Here is a 20,597-nt window from a genome sequence, read left to right on the forward strand (position 1 = left end):
ATTGGACAGCACAAAGGTAGTTAACAAGCTGTGGCTTACTTTTCCTGAGTTTTAAAAATTTCACTATGGTACTTGGATTGTGTTTTTCTTGGTGAAAAGGCAGGAATGCTAACTGAACTGTGGGAAGTTATGGTAAAGGAGGGAGTGATACTCTTACATTCAGGTATATGAAAACAGTGGGCATCTGTAATAATATAGAAATTTATTCAGAGATGGGAAATTATTTCCATCTTATAGCAAGAGAGGAAGTCCAACCCCACTGCCAGAGCTGTCAAGACTTTGTTGTTGTTAACAAAATATGCAGATGAATCATCCCTACAGCAGAAGTAATTCCAGGGAGAAATTGTAGTAAAATGCTATCTGCGATAGAACTTCAGGCACTTTGAAATGGCCCAGATGGAATGATTAACAGTAATTCATCTTTACAGTGCTAAAGCCAGATTATTAAGTGTATGCAAGCAAACCTAAACAGGTATTCTTTATAAAAGGTTGTAAAAGCTGCTTCAGTAATAACACTGGTGAGAAACATCGAGCAGGAGCCTAGAATGTAGGTATAAGTATGGTTTATTGGTTATAGATGAGAATATACCCTGTTGCTAATGGAGTGCACACACTTGCTAGTGATTCTACTCTCATGCACTGAATTTAAGACAGGTGACATGCTCGATGATACCAGGAATGCTTTTGTGTAGTCCGTGCTGTTGCCAGAGGAAAAAAAAATCCTCTAGTGGGATGAAGAATGGCTGTTCTTATGGATAGGAGGATTGTTTGAGACAAGCTTTGTGGGAAAAATTCAGAAGGGGAAGAAGTTACATGGTAGTAGTTCAACAGAATGCATGCAGATAAGGACTGAGCAGATGATAGCTCACTGGCAAAACCTATGACTAGCAAATCCGAGAAGTAAATAAGCTGCTCCCTCCAGAGTTACAGGCCAGTAAATCCCAATGTGATTGGTTTTCATGGGCCAGCTCTTCTCATAGCTCACTTGGTGATAGTGAAAATGTTCTTCTTTCAGTACAAGAGATATATTGAAACTTCTGACTGTTGCATTTACTCCCTTTACTTTTATCAGAGGAAAAGCATCATAACAGCCTTATTACTTGAGGCAGCATATAACTTGCCATAGAGTTAGTAATACAACAGCTAATGAAATACACTGCTGGCAAGAATAGTTATGCTGATATAAGGGAATAAGTGTTGTATAGTTAGATATAGTGTGACATCAAACATGCTATTTGTGTTTTGATTATTATTGATAACAAAAAAAGAATTCTGCAGTATTTTTTGGTGCTTTTTTCTTGGTAAATCCTTACTTTATTTTGTAATCATGGCTTAAGTTTAAAAGAAACGTTCTGTTACTGCCAAGATAAAAGACTAGTCAAGGAGGCTAGAAAGAATGAATCTGAATAACTCCAGTGACTGATGGGCAGGACAGTGTTTTACCATTTCAGTTAATGAAGATAATTTCAAAGCACGTTCACGGAGCCTTTTGGCATCGTGTATACATGTCGTGCAGTATTGAGGAAGGATATGGTTAAAAATCTCTGCAAGAAAACTAGTAGCAGGTGTTTTGCCTCACTATTGAGCATAGCTAGGGAAAAAAAATGAAAGTGGTCAGAGAAGAATGCAGCCTGCTCTTTAGTAGAAACCAAACTCTTTATTCCAAAGTAAAGTTAGAAGAAATCGAATTAATCTTGTGAAATCAAACTCTCAGAATTTAAACAAAGCAAAACAAAAAAAAGACAGAACTGAATAGAAACACACCTTTTAAACAGAGATTTTAGGAGTTGTACCAGAAACAATGAGCCCCTCTATCTGGGTCTCTGACAGTTAATAAAGCATCACATTTCCTTCCCAGGGAAGGGTTACTGTCACATATGATGAAGAAGTACAAAGTTAATCTCCATTGGAACAAAAAATACAAACTTTAACTAAATAGAAAAAGATGAAATCACAAGATCTTATTTCCAGGATTGTGAGTGGTTTTGGAACTTTTTTGATGAAGAATAAAACGAGAAGTACAAAACCATCTGAGCATGCTTCACAAGTAATTGGTGCTGTGTATGGAATACAGATCAGACTTTATGTTCGGCAGTTGGAAAAGTATTTTAATAACTTGGCAAAGCAAGGGTACTTCTAGTCTTCTGCGCAGCAGCACTCCTTTTCTGCCACAATTATTTTATCTTTTGTGTCATTTTAATAAAAACAGTTCTAGAATTGAAAACAAGAGTTTGAATGGAGGACTGACAGCATCAGTGTTAATATTTGTAGCAGTGTCAGCTTCATGCGAAAAAGCAAGACAAAACAAAGGGACTAAAAGCAAAAGGAACATGTGACATTCCAGTTACTGAGAAAGGATGTGGCTTCCAGTCTCAAGACCTACTGTTCTTTACACTAGATGCCTCTGTGAATTTACTTCTGGTTGAGTGAGAGTAACTGTTTCTACCATCGGAGAAAGAACCTGAGGAAATTCTGCTGGATTCAGATGCCTCTCTGTACCTGGGGAACAGATTTTCCATATCTCCAGACTTTTTTTTTTTTAGAAGTCAGAAACAACAACATAAAACATTTAAGAACCTCTTGTGGTTCAGTTCTGGTATGGAGTTTTTTTGACCATTGGCCAACATAAACCGAACAGCTGTGGAGACTCTGCCTTCTTCCATGGTGTAGACAAACTTTTGTTGTAGCAGTGACATTCCACTGCTGCCTGGCCCCAGGCTCAGCAATTTGCCTGAGCCAAGCTCTCTGAACAGAAGGCTCTCGGAGTGCTCCCTAGCTTCATGTCAACCTCTCTGGGCTGCTAGTCAACTTGGCAAATGCTCAAGTTAGAGGTTCTCTAATGCTTAAGTGAATACCCTACCAGAAGTGCCTCTTCTATCCCCATGTCCAATCTCATTTGTCTCTCAGAGGCTCCCTCACTTTTCCCTTTGCCCCAAGCCCTGAGCTTCACTGCCTGCCTCAAATAATAATTCACAAATCTGTGCACAAAGATGCTACATTTTCCATCATTTAAGATGACTGCATACCTTAAGTCTGAAAATCAGGGAGACAGCAAAGCTGTGAATAATGTATGTTGTCTCTGCTACCAAAGACATTTAAAGAGAGTAGGTATTTGTTGTGATTGCATGTTACAGACATAATTCTGCCCACATTTAGGAAAGACGAGCAGGGAAAAAGGTATGGTAAATGTAGAACTGCCTTTGGTGCAGAGTGTTATCTGTTGTATGAAGTAAATTTTATGCAATAGACAATTCCACAGCTTCACCAATTAAGAAAGCTCAGGCTTCTGCCAAACATAGACTCAAGTATGCAACTGCAGAGTGTTCCCCTGTGAGCTACCTTCATATTTCACAGTGAGTAATCACACACTTCACCAGTGTTCTCACATTTGCTTGCAGAGGTGTTTTAGGAGACCGGTTACTTCTTATCTCAATGCCAGCTAGCAAAGTGAGAACACAAAGGGAGAAAAAAGAATTTCTTACCCATGTCATTGCAATGTTGAAGTGACCATCCAGCATGGTTGCCTCTAGATAGCCAAAGTCTCTATTCAAATATGCACTTTTCTGATTTTCTCATGACAGTGTTTTTTATGTATGGTGTCATGGGTGGCCCTGGAAGTCTCAAAGTCAGAGCTCTGTATAGCCCTAAGACTGTAAAGCACTGTCTTAGGAAACAGTTCCTCTTCCAGAGACTTTGCCATGTAAGTAGATTTCAGTGAGATTCCAATATCACGTCTGAGGTTAAGTATGCCTTCATCTTGTTCAGGTTGGCAGAAAACAGGAACATGGTGTTGAGTTGAATAGGAATGCGTTTGAGCGCACACATGTTTTGCCTTTCTTTAGATCCTGATGATGTTAGATCAAAGGACTTTTGATTAAAGCAGGCAGCACTGAGTCATGAATTCTGAAACAGGTTGTAATTACAGGGAATTGCTTTAGTCGTTGTGCAGATAAAGAATATATTAGTTTCATATTTAGTTTTTCTCCTTGCTTTGTCTCTATACAGCAACAGGATCGCCAATTACAAGCCTCATGCATTACAGGGTGATTAAAGAAACAAATGCCCTTTCCATCTGTAAAGCAGGAGTTCTTTTAGTGAGCGGTCTAGAAAAGGAAAAATATTTGGTGCTTAGACCTTCTCTTTGATGTCCCATACACTGAAATATCCAGTCCTGTTCAGACTCTGTGCTTTTTAACAACAAAACCATCTTCTGTGCCTGTATTATATACTAAATTAGGAGACTTGCTACAATCACAGGTTTTGTTTCTGCAGATTTTTAGTCAGTGACCTTAGTTTACCTTTGGAGAACCAGCTGCACAATCCCTTTGGGTGCTGCCTTTAACATATGGAGTAAGAGAAATATTGTAATTTAGGTAATTCCAAAATCCCCAATTGTAGGTTCTTCTGTCTAGGATTTTAACTGAACAACACCTCCTGTGGCTCAGGAACTCTTATTATTAAACTATAGTTGGCCACTGAAAATAAAACACTGCATTATTGTCTGTTGGCTTACATTTCTGTCTGCCAATCCACTATAGTTTACTCACATTGAATTACTTTTCTTAACAGGGTGTCCAAATAAGAGATAAGAGTATTCAGATTTTTTTTTTGACCGGATATGTGAAAGTCTGTTGATCACATGGCACTAAATATTAAAATACGTTATGCAGGTGTAGTGCACAGCAGCAAGAGGGAGGGACCAGAAAAATACAACCATAAATTTGTATCTTCTTCCTCCTAGTAACTCCATATGCATCTATGCAGTCATTATGGTGACAGGAAAAGAAGAGTATCAAAGATAATACTTGACTTTTCACCTGCGAGAGTGTCCTCAATAGAGATGTGTTGCTTGTTGGTGAATTAATTCTGCTAGAGAGGGATTGTGGTAGACTTCAACAAATTCAGTATGCAGAAACCACCCATTTTTTCATACTCATGGTCCTTAAGAATAGGCACACTAGCTATTATATTCTTTGACAAATTCAGATAACCTTTTATAAGATGCCTTCAGCACTTTTCCTTCATTTGATAAATCACTATATAGAGACCCTTAAAACCTTTGTTGACAAATCCAACCAAATAAATTATTCTGCAAGTAATATTTTTACAATAATTAGTTATATGTGTCTCCTAGGTTTCGATGTACACAAGACATAGAGGTTTTATGCTGATTTTGTATTTTAGCTGAAGGTTGTTGGATCATTTCAGTAAAAGAGGTGAATTTTCTGTCACTTAAGCACCCTAAAGTGAAATTAGATGCTTTTCTGAAAAAGATGTTAAAATTCCAGAGTTTACTCCATTGGTGAATAAACTGCCAGGCAGTTTTTAATCTATTTAAGAGGTTGTAGATAGTCTCTTCTGGCCTTCAAGTCCATATGTGATTCTACACCTGTTCAAAGCCCAAGCAGAGCACATAGGAAAAAATTATCTTCAATACCTCCATGCATACAGAAGCGTGTGTGAATGAATCTGAGCAGTTAGGGGGCAGGAAGGCAGAATAACAGGTAACTTGTGTGGAGGGTAATGACATGCTGCTTCATGGCTTGGGGAGCTGTGACCATGTGACTGTTTTAAGAGCAGGAATTCCCTTTGGGCTGAGCATAATACACAATTTGGAGTTAAAATATCCTTGCTGGGTGAACACTGTTAGGAGAAGAATGAGGTGCATCTTTGCTGGCTTTTCTAGGCCTTTGTTTGACACAGCTGTAAGAGCTAAAGGAGTAGACAGGACTACACTGAGCCCTACTCTCCTTTCAGAAAGACACCAAGCAGCAGTGCTGCTCATCTGTTCAGAGAAGTCCTCTCTCTGTGGCAGTGCAGGATACAATCCCACCAACTCAGTGGGTGCCTATGGCTCTCACTGGAGGTAGGCACCATCACAGAAAGGTCCACTCTAATGCACAGAAATAAAAATAGTAGGTAGTACCCGGATAAATCAAAAGCAAATCTTTCCTATTTAAAATGTAATTACCTCTGAGGAAGTCAATTCCAAGTGGACAGCAACCTTACTCAACACCCATAGTGGTTTCTAGGAAAGAAATATAGCAATAATTTCTCTGCTTCAAACTGCAGAGGAATTTAAAAGGCAGAAGGTACTAATCCTAGTATCCTGGCAGGTTCCAAGTTTCAGTTTATTTTGTTCCTCCTGAAAAACACACCATGACATCTTTAATGACCACAGATGGCCAGAGCCTTGGATTTAAGTCTTACTTTGGGTGACAATAAAAACAATGCATTCCTAGTACTTGCAATATGCTTACAAAAATAAACCACGTTCTGCCACAATCAGCCCTGCTTCATTATAGTTTGTTGGGCAGCTGTGTCAAAGAATAGGCTTAGTCACTCTTACTTGTAACACTAGCAAACCACAAAAGGGAACTACAAATGAAAAGGCCAGTACAGAAAGCATGCAGGCATTGTGATTACTTTACTGACCTGATTGAGAATATTCATGTGTGTAAATTTACAAGATTAAAGACACAAGGCTCAGTACATAAACATTTACCACTAATCATGAAATTCTCTTCTATGTCAAGAGCCAGGTCTGTGCAGCACTTTCTGCACAATGGATGCAGCCCTACCCTTGAACTCTTCTTGTAGGCATAGTGGGTTCAGTTTCACACACATTGTTGACTGTCCAATGCGACTACACTGGCAGAAGCTGTAAGTCAGCCAAAGAGATGGTTATGTTTAAGTTACAACTTGCTCTGTGGTATGCAGCATCACACCACAATTGGCAGGTTTGGTGATACAGATGGGAAACAGTTGGCCAAAACTGTTGTCTGACATAAGCCATTTCTGGCAAAGTAAATATTGAAACAATTTTTTATATTGGACATGTGCTTACACATCTTGTCCTTTGTGTTTTCTTTCCCAGTGTATAGAGAGATGTTGCTGCGTCTGTTTGGCCCATATGTTTTGCTGCGTGCTTCACGAATGCCTGCCTTTTACTGTCACATACCCTCTCTGATGTTAAAATTCTTTCTTGTAGATGCTGATGAATGTGCCAATGGCACAATATGTGGCAATCATGGGTTCTGTGAAAACATGGATGGCTCTTACCGCTGCCTCTGTTACCAAGGGTATCAGGACACACAGGATGGGCAAGGTTGTACAGGTGAGTTCTTAGGTGCAAGTAGTCATTTCTACAAGGTTCTGGTAAGCAAGAAGCAGCATATAAGCAAACTGCATTTCTTCACAAGAACATTTTTGCTTTTCATCATTTTTTGTTGAAGTTGTATCACTTACCAGTAAAATAAGTTTGAGTTGTGTGTTACTTGCTGAACTTGATGCCAGAAGGAAACTCAACTGTGTGTCTGTTTAATGAGAGTCTGTTAGGATTGAATGGAAATCAACAGCAAATAAGTTTTGCCTCTCATTTTATCTCTCTAAAAGAAAACAAAACCCTGCATGCCAGACTATTTACAAATTAGAATAGAATAGAATAGAATAGAACAGAATAGACCAGACCAGACCAGACCAGACCAGGTTGGAAGAGACCTTTAAGATCATCGAGTCCAACCCATCACCCAACACCATTTAATCAACTAAACCATGACACCAAGCACCCCATCCAGTCTCTTCCTAAACAACTCCAGTGATGGTGACTCCACCACCTCCCTGGGCAGCACATTCCAATGGCCAATCACTCTTTATATGAAGAACTTATTCCTAACCTCCAGCCTAAACCTCCCCTGGCACAGCTTGAGACTGTGTCCTCTTGTTCTGGTGCTGGTTGCCTGGGAGAAGAGACCAGCCCCCACCTAGCTACAACCTCCCTTCAGGTAGTTGTAGACAGCAATAAGGTCTCCCCTGAGCCTCCTCTTCTCCAAGCTAAGCAACCCCAGCTCCCTCAGCCTCTCCTCATAGGGCTTGTGCTCCAAACCCCTCCCAAGCTTTGTTGCCCTTCTCTGGACATGTTCCAGCAAGTCAACATCTTTCCTAAACTGAGGGGCCCAGAAATGCACACAGGACTCAAGGTGTGGCCTAACCAGTGCTGAGTACAGGGGCAGAATGACCTCCCTGCTCCTACTGGCCACACTGTTCCTGATCCAAGCCAGGATGCCACTGGCCTTCTTGGCCACCTGGGCACACTGCTGCCTCATGTTCAACCAGTACCCCCAGCTCCCTTTCTGCAAATCATAATAGGATTTAATACTTCAGCCCATTTAAACACATCTGTTTAGTCTATTAGCTGCGGGACCACAACTTTGGGTTACCCCCTACAGGAAATAATGTCTGGCATGTGGTACAGCCAGTCTGACTTTGGTGGCATACCTCCCTAGACACATCCTATTTGAACAGATTTTAATGCTGGCTTTGAACTCCAGGAAAGACACCTATCACCATGAAAAGATGTGAGATTTTTGTAGCTGTGTAAATGCTGCACACTTCTTTTGTGAGTAACAGGTTTCCAGATCTGCTGTTAAAAGTGATGGTTGGACCTGAAAACTGACTGAGGCAGCACAAATTTCCAATATAAAATTAACACCAGTTCAAGAACAGGTATTCATTAAGCAATTTCTTCAAGGCAGATTCAGGATGAAACACATGTACTGGGAACAGAGATCTAAATGGAGTACCAAACAGAAAGGAGGAGTTAAAATTAGAGTTTCTAATATATTAGAGTTTTCTAATCTATTAAATAGTTTTATGGCTAAATTCTTTATGCCACTTGGCATTTACTTTGCAACATACCAATGTGTATTTTTTGCACATAGTGACTTTTCACAGATGAAAACAAACAAAGCAAAGAAAGACAGGAAAAAAGAAAAAGGGAGGAAAAGCACAAGTGTTACTCTGAAATAGAATTGAATTTTGACTTAGCAGTGAAGTGATTCTGCACCATAAAATAATGCCTTTTATATTTTTTTCTTGTATACACTGTATAATATAAAATACTCTTATGTATCAGTTATCTACCAAAACAGCTTTAGGAGAAAGTAAAACTCTTTAGTTCCTGGCCAGGCAAGGAATCGTATGATAAGGATCAATCAATAAAGATGAAGAAAAATGTAAGGATTTTAAAAGTGCAGAGCAAACAGTAAATTAAAGTGCATATTAATATTAATATACACAAACATCAGCATTCAGTCATATGACTGTTTTTTCATTCTTGCTAAGTAAGAGTTAAAAAGGATAAAATGTCTCACAAGTTATACTTTAGACCACACTCAATTATAGATGTTTCTGAATTGTGATACATGAATTACAGTATTCAGATGCTGTAATTAATAGATGAAGTAGATTGTCAAATACGAACTTTAACAACCAAAAAGAAGATAAAGTGATCCTGACAGTACTTGGTGCAACCCTTGCTTAAAAAGACAACAACTCTTCCATCAACCAAAAAAGCATTTCAGGGTAGACTAGTTATCAGGCTAGAAGTATGTGGGATTTTGGGGAGAGGAGATTTGCAGTGTTTGGCAGGGACTCCCTTTGTGACCTGAGCATAACCCTTGGGAGTTCCAGAGCAGCCTATGAGGCTGTGCATACAACATTCACATGGTAGGAGTGGGGCTGAGGAATTTACTTTTCAGTGGATGTTTGCAAGGAAAATAGGATTTTGAGAAGAAAGGGGAATTATTTTTTCATAGTGCTTTCTGAATCACACTGAAACCTGCTCATTTTGCTCCTTGAGTTCACTGGAATTTTGATAACAAAGAAAATAATTGAGCCTGAATCTTATGTGCCAAGAAGAGCATACAAATAAAAGCAAATGTTTAAAAATTAGATATTCATACCACCCTAAAAAAATAAAAAAGAAAAAGAACTCCAATGTCAAAAGCAGTGACTGACTATTTATGAATCCACTTAGCTATCGGTGAGTTTTTAAACCTTCCTCAGAGATCACATCTATAATCTGGCAGACAATATTGGCACAGATACAGCAGATAAAAGAACTGACTAATGGGTCTGAGTTGATTTATGTTTTGGATTTTTTCCCCAGATGTGAATGAATGTGAAATGCTGAGTGGAGTCTGTGGTGAAGCTCTCTGTGAAAATGTCGATGGTTCTTTCCTGTGCCTGTGCTCTGATGAGAACCAGGAATATGATCCAATGACCGGACAGTGTCGCTTCCGTACCTCACCAGGTAAAATGCCAGCAGATTTTTGTGTGCTTGGCATTATTTCCACTGCATATGTAACCAATTGAAAGGTAAAGTCCACTTAAATGCTGGTATTGCATTGGCTACAGCAGAAAAATTTTAAACTTTGCTGTTTTGAAAGTGTGTGCTTGAGAGGAGACATTTCTAGGGCAGAGTACGTTACAGAAACACCTTCTAGATTTTATATGTCAACAGGCTTGGCAGTAATAATGAAGAGTAACTACAGTTAAGAGTAAACAATCACTTGTTTGCTGTACTCTCTAACAACAAAATGTGATATGGAATTAAGTCTGTGGCCCGAAAGGTTTCATTTTTTGTCCACATTTTTGCAAACATCCATTTGTCTGCTCAGACAATGCTTAAAGGAGCATGTAGTTAAAGCCTAAATGTGTATATAACAGTGTCCTCTAAGCATTATTTAGTACAAACACAATTCCTCAGAAAAAGTAGTTGGGAAAGCGAAAAAACAAACCACTGAATTGTTGTCAGTCTGAGTGCCTTTTTTGCTCCATCTTGTCTGTCTTGCCCTGCTGGTTTTGATAGTCCATTGCACTGGATTTGTGTGTGTTGTCAGTTGTTTTGGGTGTTGCAAATACTACTAGAAATACACTCATTAGGATTGCGTTTAGAATTCTTAAAGTTACCTCCATACTTCTGCACTGATCCAATTTGGAGAAAGGAAAGGATAACCACACAGAGCAACAGAGTACAAGGAACAAAGGGATTTACTTGCGCAGCTCTTTTTTTTTTTCCCCCTCCATAATGCAATGCTTGATATTTTTGTTAGCTTGTTTGTACACTGCAGGCTGATCTAACCGGCTCTTAGTGACAGGATGCAGACTCTACAGCCTACAAGACTGTGGCTGTTTCCTCCTATCAGAGAAAACAGTCTTGTAAACAGACTTGAAATATCTGTGACCTAATTGTAACAAGTATTTAGATCACTGAATGTAGCACTCAGCAGTATTTAAGAAGTTGCCTGTGAAGTATCATTAATAGCTCACTGATAAACCTAAACCTTGGCAAAATCTTGTGAGAAAGATTCAGGCTTACAGGGACTTGGTTTTGAAGGAGGAATGAAAGAAATTAAGATGACTGAGGCAGCAGAGCAATACCCAAGTGTACTGCCTTCGTGCCTTTTTGCAAGGAAAAATACTGCAATACCTTTCCACCCTGAAGCAGCTTAGCTTACATACCTTCTGATCACAGCTGAAGTAGCAGCATTTCAATTTATTCTGTAAATGTATGGAATAAGATTATTTATATTACCCAGATTTGCAGGAGATGCAAATGCCATCATTGTTTTGGTATTGCGAGGAGGTAGTATATGAAAGAATTCAGTTGCTAGTCAAAACAAAACCAAAGCTAAGGAAGTTAGCAAAGGACCTGAGCCTGTGTAAAATGAAGTCAAAGTCCAGGGAGCATACAGAGACATACCCAAATATAACTTTGGGGAGGGAGGAGATGAAAAACCCCATGTGACCAATTGCACTGTCAATAAATACTCCTCTGCCATTACTAACTCCATTTTGTTCTTACTAGTGAACATAGCTTTATTGTGATCAGTTTGGAAAGAAGCAATTCTTCCTTCCCCTACAGCCTTCCCTGGACCCTAATAAAGGAATAAAATGCACCTAATTTTTATTTCTTCTCTAATAAGATCATAATGAGGAAGATCTGATACTGGAGACCAGAATACATACAAATTAGGATCCAGTGAGATGTACTTTATACTGTGTGCTCTTGAACAAGGCAGTGGCAGTACTAGTACTGGCACTCGTTGCTATAGAAACCAACTCTCTCCAGCTCTTCTGCAAGGTAGTGGAGACTGAGCCGTGCCTCCTTGAGCTTTATCAGGGCACTCCCATCCTCACACCATCTGCAAAATGCCAGGTCCTGCACTTGGGTCACAGCAACCCCAAGCAACACTACAGGCTTGGGGAAGTGTGGCTGGGAAGATGTCTGGTAGAAAGGGACCTGGGGTTTCTGATCAACAAGCAACTGAACACAAGCAGTGTGTTCAGGTGGCCAAGAAAGCCAATGGCATCCTGGCTTATATCAGACATGCTGTGTACAGCAGGAGTAGAGAGGTGATCGTTCCCTTGTACTCAGCTCTGGTGAGACCACACCTCGAGTATCGTGTCAAGTTTTGGGCACCTGGAAGTGCTGGAGCAAGTGTAGAGAAGGGCAATGAAGTGGTGAAGGGCCTGGAGAATAAATCTTATGAGGAGCGACTGACAGAGCTGGGGCTGTTTGGTTTCACAGAGAGGAGGCTGAGGGGAGACCTCATTGCTCTCTGCAATTACCTGAAAGACATTGTAAGAGAGACTGGTGTTGGCCTCTTCTCACAGGCAATTAGTGATAGAACAAGAGGGAATGGCCTCAAGCTATGACTGGATAGGTTTAGACTGGACATTAGGAAAAACTTTTTCCCAGCAAGGGTGGTCAAGCATTGGAATGTGCTGCCCAGAGAAGTGTTTGAGTCACCAACCCTGGATGTGTTTAAAGGTCATTTGGATGTAGTGCTTGGGGGATACAGTTTAGGGATGAACTTTGTAGAGTAGGGTTATCGGTTGGGCTTGGTGATGCTGAGGAATTTTTCCAACCTGAGTGATTCTGTGATTCTATGAAAGTATTGCTGTTGCTTCTTCCTAAAAAGGAACCTTGCTTTCCTGTACGTCTTGCACCCTTTGCTAGTTTTTGGGGTGTTTGTTGGGAGTTTTATTCTCCTTTTATCAGTTGGTTTCTGGTTCTGAGGACCTGAGACTGACCAGTCAAGTGGTGACATTATTCCATGTACCTCTGGATTTGATATATTAGGAGATGAAAATACACACTTCATTCCTCTACATCTGCTCACTTTGCTCGTTCTTGTTTTGTTCTGGGAATCAGTGTGTGACCCTTGTGTAGCTCTCAACAGAAGGGGGAACAAAACCAGTCTTTTCCTTGCCATTTGTAAGTGACATACATCCCATATGTTCTTGCTGCAGGATAAACAAGAAACAGCTATGTTGTTTTGCCCAGTGATAAGTACTTCAGCCTCTCCCAAGACCAGCTGCAGCATGATTGTATAGAAATACCATGCAAATAGAGATGGAATAGCCACACATCCTCTGGCTTTGACAAGCCACGTACTCAAGTCAGGCATGGTGCTTTGAGAGCCCCTACAGTGCATGTGAACATGATCTGTCAGCATTAACTAGCATCATGCCTGTTTCAGAAAAGAAGAATTTAATCTGCATTCTCTTGTCGCAGATATCTGTAGTTCAGTGTGGTTTAGTCAGCCTTTCCTTACCCCCCTTTTTGTATTTTTGTGCATAAACAATAGTTCCTCCACCTCATATCAAGTGCAAATAAGGGAAGATTTTTCAAATGTTACTTTAATTTGGGAACTTTCTTGCACGTGGTCAAAGGCTGTTAGCTTTGTGGAATGCTGCGTGCACTCACTTTACTCGCCATTAGGGCTCTCGAGACTTACTTCTGTTTAGATTTCACTTGATCGAAATTCATCTGTTGTTAGCTGTGTCCTGAAACAGTCTTCTCAGTGTGTATATCAAACCCATATGGTCACTTCCAGTAACAAACAGAAAAAAAATTTAAAAGGTGCAAGGTTTGATTGTCTTGGTGCCCTCCTCTCTGCCCTGTCATTCACAATATGCTTCAGAAGGAAGGAAAGAACTCTGTATTAGGTGAAAACTTTGCTGTTGCACATCTTCGTACCTAAAAGATATACAAATTCATCCATGATGAATTTCTAGCAAGTATGAAGCTGAATGCAGTTAGAGTAACAATCCATAATAACAAGGTTATAGTTATTTCTCAGTAAGAGAATAACGCACATCCTATTATACATCTAAACTGCAAATGTATACCTAGTATCACAGAATCACAGAATGTTAGGGGTTGGAAGGGACCTCGGAAGATCATCTAGTCCAATCCCCCTGCCAGAGCAAGATCACCTAGAGCGGGTCATGCGGGAACACATCCAGGCAGGTTTTGAGTGGCTTCAGTGAAAGGAGACTCCACAAACTCTCCCTGGCAGCTTTTGAATAGGGCAAAGTTGGCCCTCTTAAAGTCCAGGGTTGAAATGTTACTTATCACCCTGCTTCTTTGCCTAGTGATATTAACATGTCATAGTCACTACAGACAAGATTACCCCCAACCTTAACATCTACAACCAGTCCTTCTTTGTTTGTTAATACAAGGTCCAGCATTGAATCCAGGAGGATAGTATATATTTGAGGATTGTAAAAGGTATGATTTGAAACAAGAACTGCAAAGAGAAGTGTGTGTGTGTGTGTGTGTGTGTAAACACAAACATATAGCAAGAATCTCACTTACATATACAAAGGTCAGTAAGATCATACATTTGGGTTGCAACTCAGCCAAGTAAAACAGTTCCAGTGGGAGAACTCCACTAAGTTACCTGGACCCACTTAGGTACCTACAGCTAATTTAGACTGAAACAGCAACAATACAGCAAAATAAGCATCCATTTCCTATCATATTCTGTGAACAAACCTACTGAAACCACTTTCAACACAACCTGCTTACTAAATGGTTAATAATGTATGAGAGGGAAACCATAAGATTGTAGACACAGACTGGTCCTGTTTTTTAAAAATATATGGAAGATTTGTGTCTTATTTGCTTTCCAAATATTTATCATGCCTTCTTGACTAACCCTCAGTCACAGCTGTATAAACAACAGAATTTTAAGCTGGTGAACAGATAATGGGAGGAGAAACCATCACATTGTATGTAAAACAGGAATGAACAATGACAGGATGAGATTGTCTCTCCTTCTTCTCCAGACAGCTTCTGGTGTTCTTTCTCTGATAAAACAGAATGAAAAATGGCGTGCTTTTTCTTCTTGAATATTTGGCTGTGATTCTGGTAGGCAGATGGCAAGTGGCCAAGGAAAATGTCGAATTTGGTGGCTAAAGTACTGCTGTCTCACCTTGGAATAAGAGACTTAGTTCAGTTGTGTTTCTGTGACATGATGGTCTTAATGTAGTTCCTGTTGGATAGCAGCTGATACCACAAACCCACCACACTTCATGAAATTCTGCACATTATGGAAAATTGTCATTATCTGCTGAGGGGAGACCACAGGCTAAACTAAGAAAGCTGAAATAAGCACTGGGCTGGGTGTTTCCTTTAATGTACAGCTTGGTTATATTGGCAAAACAGCAAAGGCAGTTTTGCCTTGTGGGTGGCAACATTGTACTAAATTTGAATAGAGGTGTCTGCCAGCTCCTCAATTCTCCCTCAACAGTCACTTTTCTCAGGAAAACAGCAATAAATCCAATTGTCTGTTTGGTATTAGGAGCCAAAAGAACTATTACACACGTTCATACTACTGAAGTGGAATAATGGGCGATCCCTGCTGATGCTTTTAAACCCACTTTTTCTCAGAACAAATCTAGTATTTGCATGCTCAGTAAAATCGCCTTGCCCCCTATGCTTAGGGGAACGTGAGTGGGCAGGGATTATAGGCTTCAGATAAGGAGAGATGGAATTTGTTTAGTTTCTTCAACATTTGTTGGATAATCATGATCTTCAAGCTTCCACCTCTCAGACATTATTTTTTAAGTGGATGGGATTAGAAGAAAATCCATCCTGTAACTAGCATAAAGAGGCTAATGATCTTGACCTCTGAGAAACAGAGTCAGACAGATGAGGTGGTCAGCTGACCTTGGCTCTCCCAGATATGCTAATACTTGTAAATGGGTGTGGTGGTGAGAGGTGTTCAGTTCTCACACACACACACAAACCATAGCTAGCTCAGTCAGAGAAGCAAAAATGGAAGGGCTGTATTTTACAAACAGGATGAAATGCAATGAATATATACACAATATACAGTATTTACTGTAGATACAAAAATACACAGCAAAGAACGTAACACAGAAATCCTGCCCCTCCTCGCTGGGGGAGAGTCCCCCCAGAAAAACCCTTTTCCTCCCTTCCTCCCTTTTTTCCCAAAAAGGGTTAGAGGGAATTATTAGGGGGGAAATTCTGTTAGTTCAAAGCATATGCTAAAGGAAGAAAAAAAATTACTTTCTTATCTCGTTAGTCCAAGGTCAGCCAAGCACAAAAAGAGAGGCAGCTGTCCAGGCAGACTGAAACTGGGACAAACTGAACTAAAATTAAAATTTAAAGTTGCATTCTCACTGATCTACCAATGAAATTCATTTAGAACTATCTTTTGTTTTCCTTTTCACACCAAAACATTCAGCCAGAGTGTTTCAGTAACTCTCCCTTTCTTAAAGGCTAGCCTAAAACGGTCACAATGGGCAAGCCTTAATCTCTTTCTTGACAAGAATTGCAAGGCAAACAGAAGTGGTTTATATGCCACAGCTCTTTGGAACTTACTAGTCTTCTAGTATTTTGTAATGCACGGGCCCTCAGGTATAAATTAAGTTTTGCTCCTTGCTTGGATACATGTGTTACTCAAGAAATGTCACATGATGGGCATACTGTGCAAGAGCCTGAGCAGAAATTAATGACATTTCAAACAGTGGAAAATCAGCCAACGTGTAATAATTTGTAGCAGGTTTTGGTGAGTTAAACATTTGTTATGTGCTAAGCATAGAGAATTTCACAAGATAAAAGGGAAAGAAACTAGTAGCCTCAAGATTTATCCCTCTTACGTTCCTGAGCAAAGTTTTGGGTTTGATTAATAGATGTGAGCATTTGTAATTTGAGAACGTGGTTACTTTATGGATGGCCTGTGAGAAGTTTTTCATACTGATTGAGTGTGAATAATAATTTCAGGTGATAGTTCCGTCTTCTGAGCTCTTCATGAGAATTTTTGTGGAAGTAAAAGGTTAGATAAAGTTCTGCAAACATAGAAGCTTTAACTGGGAATTACTTTCCAACTTGCTTCTTGGTGCGCTTAGAAGTGCCTTGCTTTAGAAAGGTCTTTGAGTATTCATAGGGATTTTTATTGAATGTAGGGGAGAGACTACTTTGCCTCCAATCCTTACAAATATTGTGAGAGAATCCACTCAACTGCTAAAGGCAGAAAAGTCTGATTTCTTGGCAGGGTGGTTGTTTTAAAGAAAAGCCTATTTTATAGTAAAGCAGCAAGTCAGTTAACTTGACTTCAACATATCTGTGTTATATTCCTCTGCCTACCATGGAATCAATAACAATGCAGCCCTTCATTGAGGTGAAAGTGACACAGTGTGGCTCTTCTGACTCTCCTGTAGAACTTAGTTCATCTTATGTGGTTTATGTTTTCTTTTCACTTCCAGAATTGCCAATAGAGGCCGATCAACATGACGATGGAAAGAAGGAGTGCTACTACAATCTGAATGATGCAAATTTCTGTGACAATGTGCTTACATCTAATGTAACCAAACAAGAATGCTGCTGTACTTTGGGTGCTGGCTGGGGTGATAACTGTGAAATTTTCCCATGCCCCGTCTTTGGAACTGGTAAGAGGAGGCCTTCTTTTCCTTTGCAAACTTCTGAAGCATTGTGTTTATGTTAACAGTAGTGTGCTTTGCCTTCAGAGAAGGCTTGTCTATTACATACATACTCAGTAGATGTTGGTAAGCTTACACGTGGGAGGCTTCCACAGAGGAAAAGTCAATAGGAATAATTCATAGCTGGTGTAAATCCACTTGCTTCACTGCAGTTACCCTAGGGATCAAAACAGCCTGTTGCTGAACAACATTATCTCCAACTGGTTTTAAATGAAGATGGATTCTCAGAGAAGCTTTTTCCAGATGTTATGGTAACATTACATTTTTCCCACAAGCTGGAAAATAAAGCTAAGCATTACAATGTTATTGAGCCTGCATCTATTGTAATGTTGTTGCTACAGCACTACAAATTGCTGATACATAAGATGATAGTAGTTTTACATTTTACTACTTAATGCATAATTCATTTAATCACATTGTCTGCAGACCATTGTTTAACCTCTATAGTTTAAATCAGAAAACATAGCCACATGATGTTTGTCACAAACGTTGAACACAGTACTTGAAACATCAACAGTGATGGCTGAAATTCAGAATCCAGCTAGGGGGGGAAGAGTCTTGCAAGAGAACACTCTGAGATGAAACACTAAAGATTGCTTTTCACACAAACATATCATCATGATTAATTCCCAAGTTAGCTATATTTTAGAATTAGTGAAACTGAACGAAATGAGCCTTTCCACTTGCATAGGTTTAGTTAATTCTATATAGTCTCTATGAGACTTTAAATAATTCTCCTCTGTACTCCACACCAGTCAATTAGTGTTTTTCCTGTGTAAGGACTGAAGAACGGGGACAGAGGTTTGTATCTCAGTTGGGCTATGTCTAAATTGCAGCTTGCAACATAGCTCAGAGACGGCCATGCTAGCTTTAATTATGATAGTTTGGCTACTGATATTGTTATAACTGCAGTGCACCATGAAACCCAGAAAGAACTACACTGTCCTGCCAAGAAACAGAAGAAATAAGTTTGTATGGAGCACTGTGATGCTCTTGGTGCTCTAGCTAGGTTTTTTTAAAGCTGGATCTCCAAACTGAGTGTGGCTATGGCATTAAAAAACCCTATTTAGCTAAAGGTGTGTATGACTGCCTGATAGCGGTGAATATAGTGAAATACCACCTCAGCTTTCTTGAAATACCAGGAAACACCAATGTAACCTATCTATGTGACTAACTTTTTCTTAACACAATTTTTTGCTTTCTCTCTCCTAGCTGAATTTGCTGATTTGTGTCCTGAAGGAAAAGGTTTCATTCCCTCTGAAGAATCATCTTATGGGCTTCTTGCTCAGAATTACATAGGTCAGTATTAAGTTTAATTATTTCAATAGTTCTGGTAGAAATCTGAACCATTAATGGAAACATTCAACTTTACTGATTCACTTCAACTTACGAATTGTGATGGTGAATGGTGCCACATCCAGCTGGCACCAGTCACTAGTGGTGTCCCCCAGGGCTCAGTGCTGGGCCCCATCCCGGTCAATATCTTAACTGATGATCTGGATGAGGGGATTGAGTCCATCATCAGTAAGTTTGCAGATGACACCAAGTTGGGAGCAGGTGTTGATCTGTTGGAGGGTGGAAGGGCTCTCCAGAGGGGCCTTGACAGGCTGGACAGATGGGCAGAGTCCAACATGATGACATTCAACGAGTCCAATTGCCGGGTGCGGCACTTTGGTCACAACAACCCCATGCAGAGCTACAGGCTGGGGGCGGAGTGGCTGGAGAGCAGCCAGGCAGAAAGGGACCTGGGGGTACTGATTGACAGCTGGGTGAACATGAGCCAGCAGTGTGCCCAGGTGGCCAAGAGGTCCAGTGGCATCCTGGCATGCATCAGAAATAGCATGGCCAGCAGGAGCAGGGAAGTCATTCTGCCCCTGTACTCAGCACTGGTTAGGCCACACCTTGAGCACTGTGTCCAGTTCTGGGCCCCTCAGTTTAAGAAGGACATTGAGACTCTTGAGTGTGTCCAGAGAAGGGCAACGAGGCTGTCTACAGCTACCTCAAGGGAGGTTGTAGCCAGGTGGGGCCTGGTCTCTTCTCCCAGGCAACCAGCACCAGAACAAGAGGATACAGTCTCAAACTGCACCCGGGGAGGTTTAGACTGGATGTTAGTAAGAAGTTCTTCATAGCAAGAGTGATTTGCCATTGGAATGGGCTGCCAGGGGAGGTGGTGGAGTCACCATCACTGGAGGTGTTTAGGAAGAGACTGGATGGGGCACTTGGTGCCATGGTTTAGTTGATTAGATAGTGTTGCATGATAGGTTGGACTCAATGATGTCAAAGGTCTCTTCCAACCTGGTTAATTCTATTCTATTCTAAAGCTCATCACAGGAAGAGTTGTTGGCCTTTGGAAGGGGCTGCCGAGGGAGATGGTGGAGTCACCATCTCTGGAGGTGCTCAAAAAGGGATTGGACGTGGCACTTGGTGCCATGGTTGAGTAGTCATTAGGTGTTGGGTGACAGGTTGAACTTGATGGCCTTGAGGTCTTTTCCAACCTTATTGATTCTATGAAATTTTACTGAGTGACAAAACCAGCTTGTGATACGAAACATTACTGAAAATCATCATTTGACAGGTCGTTAGGAATATCGATTATACAGTCTCTGTAATATTCTGGGTTAATTTCTACTAAGCGCTATGTACTGTGAGAGTAGGGGCTGAGACCACAAAAGTCAAATACTCATTTATGTAAATGTATAGGATGTCAGGAGAGAGGAGAAAAGTTCTCTTTAACATTAGACCTACAAGTGAAAATGAATATAAAAATTTACGACGTTCAGCCATGGCATTTTAATTGCAGAATTCAATGAAATAATTATTGATCAAAAGATGGTAGAGATTTGTGCATGAGAGAAGGAGTGTGTGGGTGTGGGCGGGAGGGAGTTGGCATCACTAAGGAAGAGTGAGGTCAGTGAAATTTTCTGCTTTCTGTAAGTTTGTTTTGTAATAACCTTAGGAATGGCACAACGGACAAACAATGAAAGGATAATGACTTC

At 40.3% G+C, this 20,597-nt stretch overlaps 1 protein-coding gene across 6 annotated transcripts in view; it reads left to right on the forward strand.

Moving 5' to 3' along the window:
* LTBP1 (latent transforming growth factor beta binding protein 1) overlaps positions 1-20,597 on the forward strand; it is a 197,003-nt gene that overhangs the window by 150,598 nt on the left and 25,808 nt on the right. For all 6 annotated transcript variants that reach the window (XM_068156583.1, XM_068156602.1, XM_068156594.1 and 3 more), the window contains 4 exons: positions 6,992-7,117; positions 9,950-10,093; positions 17,368-17,550; positions 18,814-18,900. In XM_068156583.1, coding sequence (XP_068012684.1) covers positions 6,992-7,117; positions 9,950-10,093; positions 17,368-17,550; positions 18,814-18,900 — 540 coding nt within the window. The remainder of the gene's footprint in view (positions 1-6,991; positions 7,118-9,949; positions 10,094-17,367; positions 17,551-18,813; positions 18,901-20,597) is intronic.

Source organism: Melanerpes formicivorus, unplaced genomic scaffold, assembly GCF_026170545.1.
Source record: "Melanerpes formicivorus ecotype bairdi unplaced genomic scaffold, bMelFor1.0.p_v2 SCAF_2, whole genome shotgun sequence".
In the NCBI taxonomy this organism is placed as follows: Eukaryota; Metazoa; Chordata; class Aves; order Piciformes; family Picidae; genus Melanerpes; species Melanerpes formicivorus.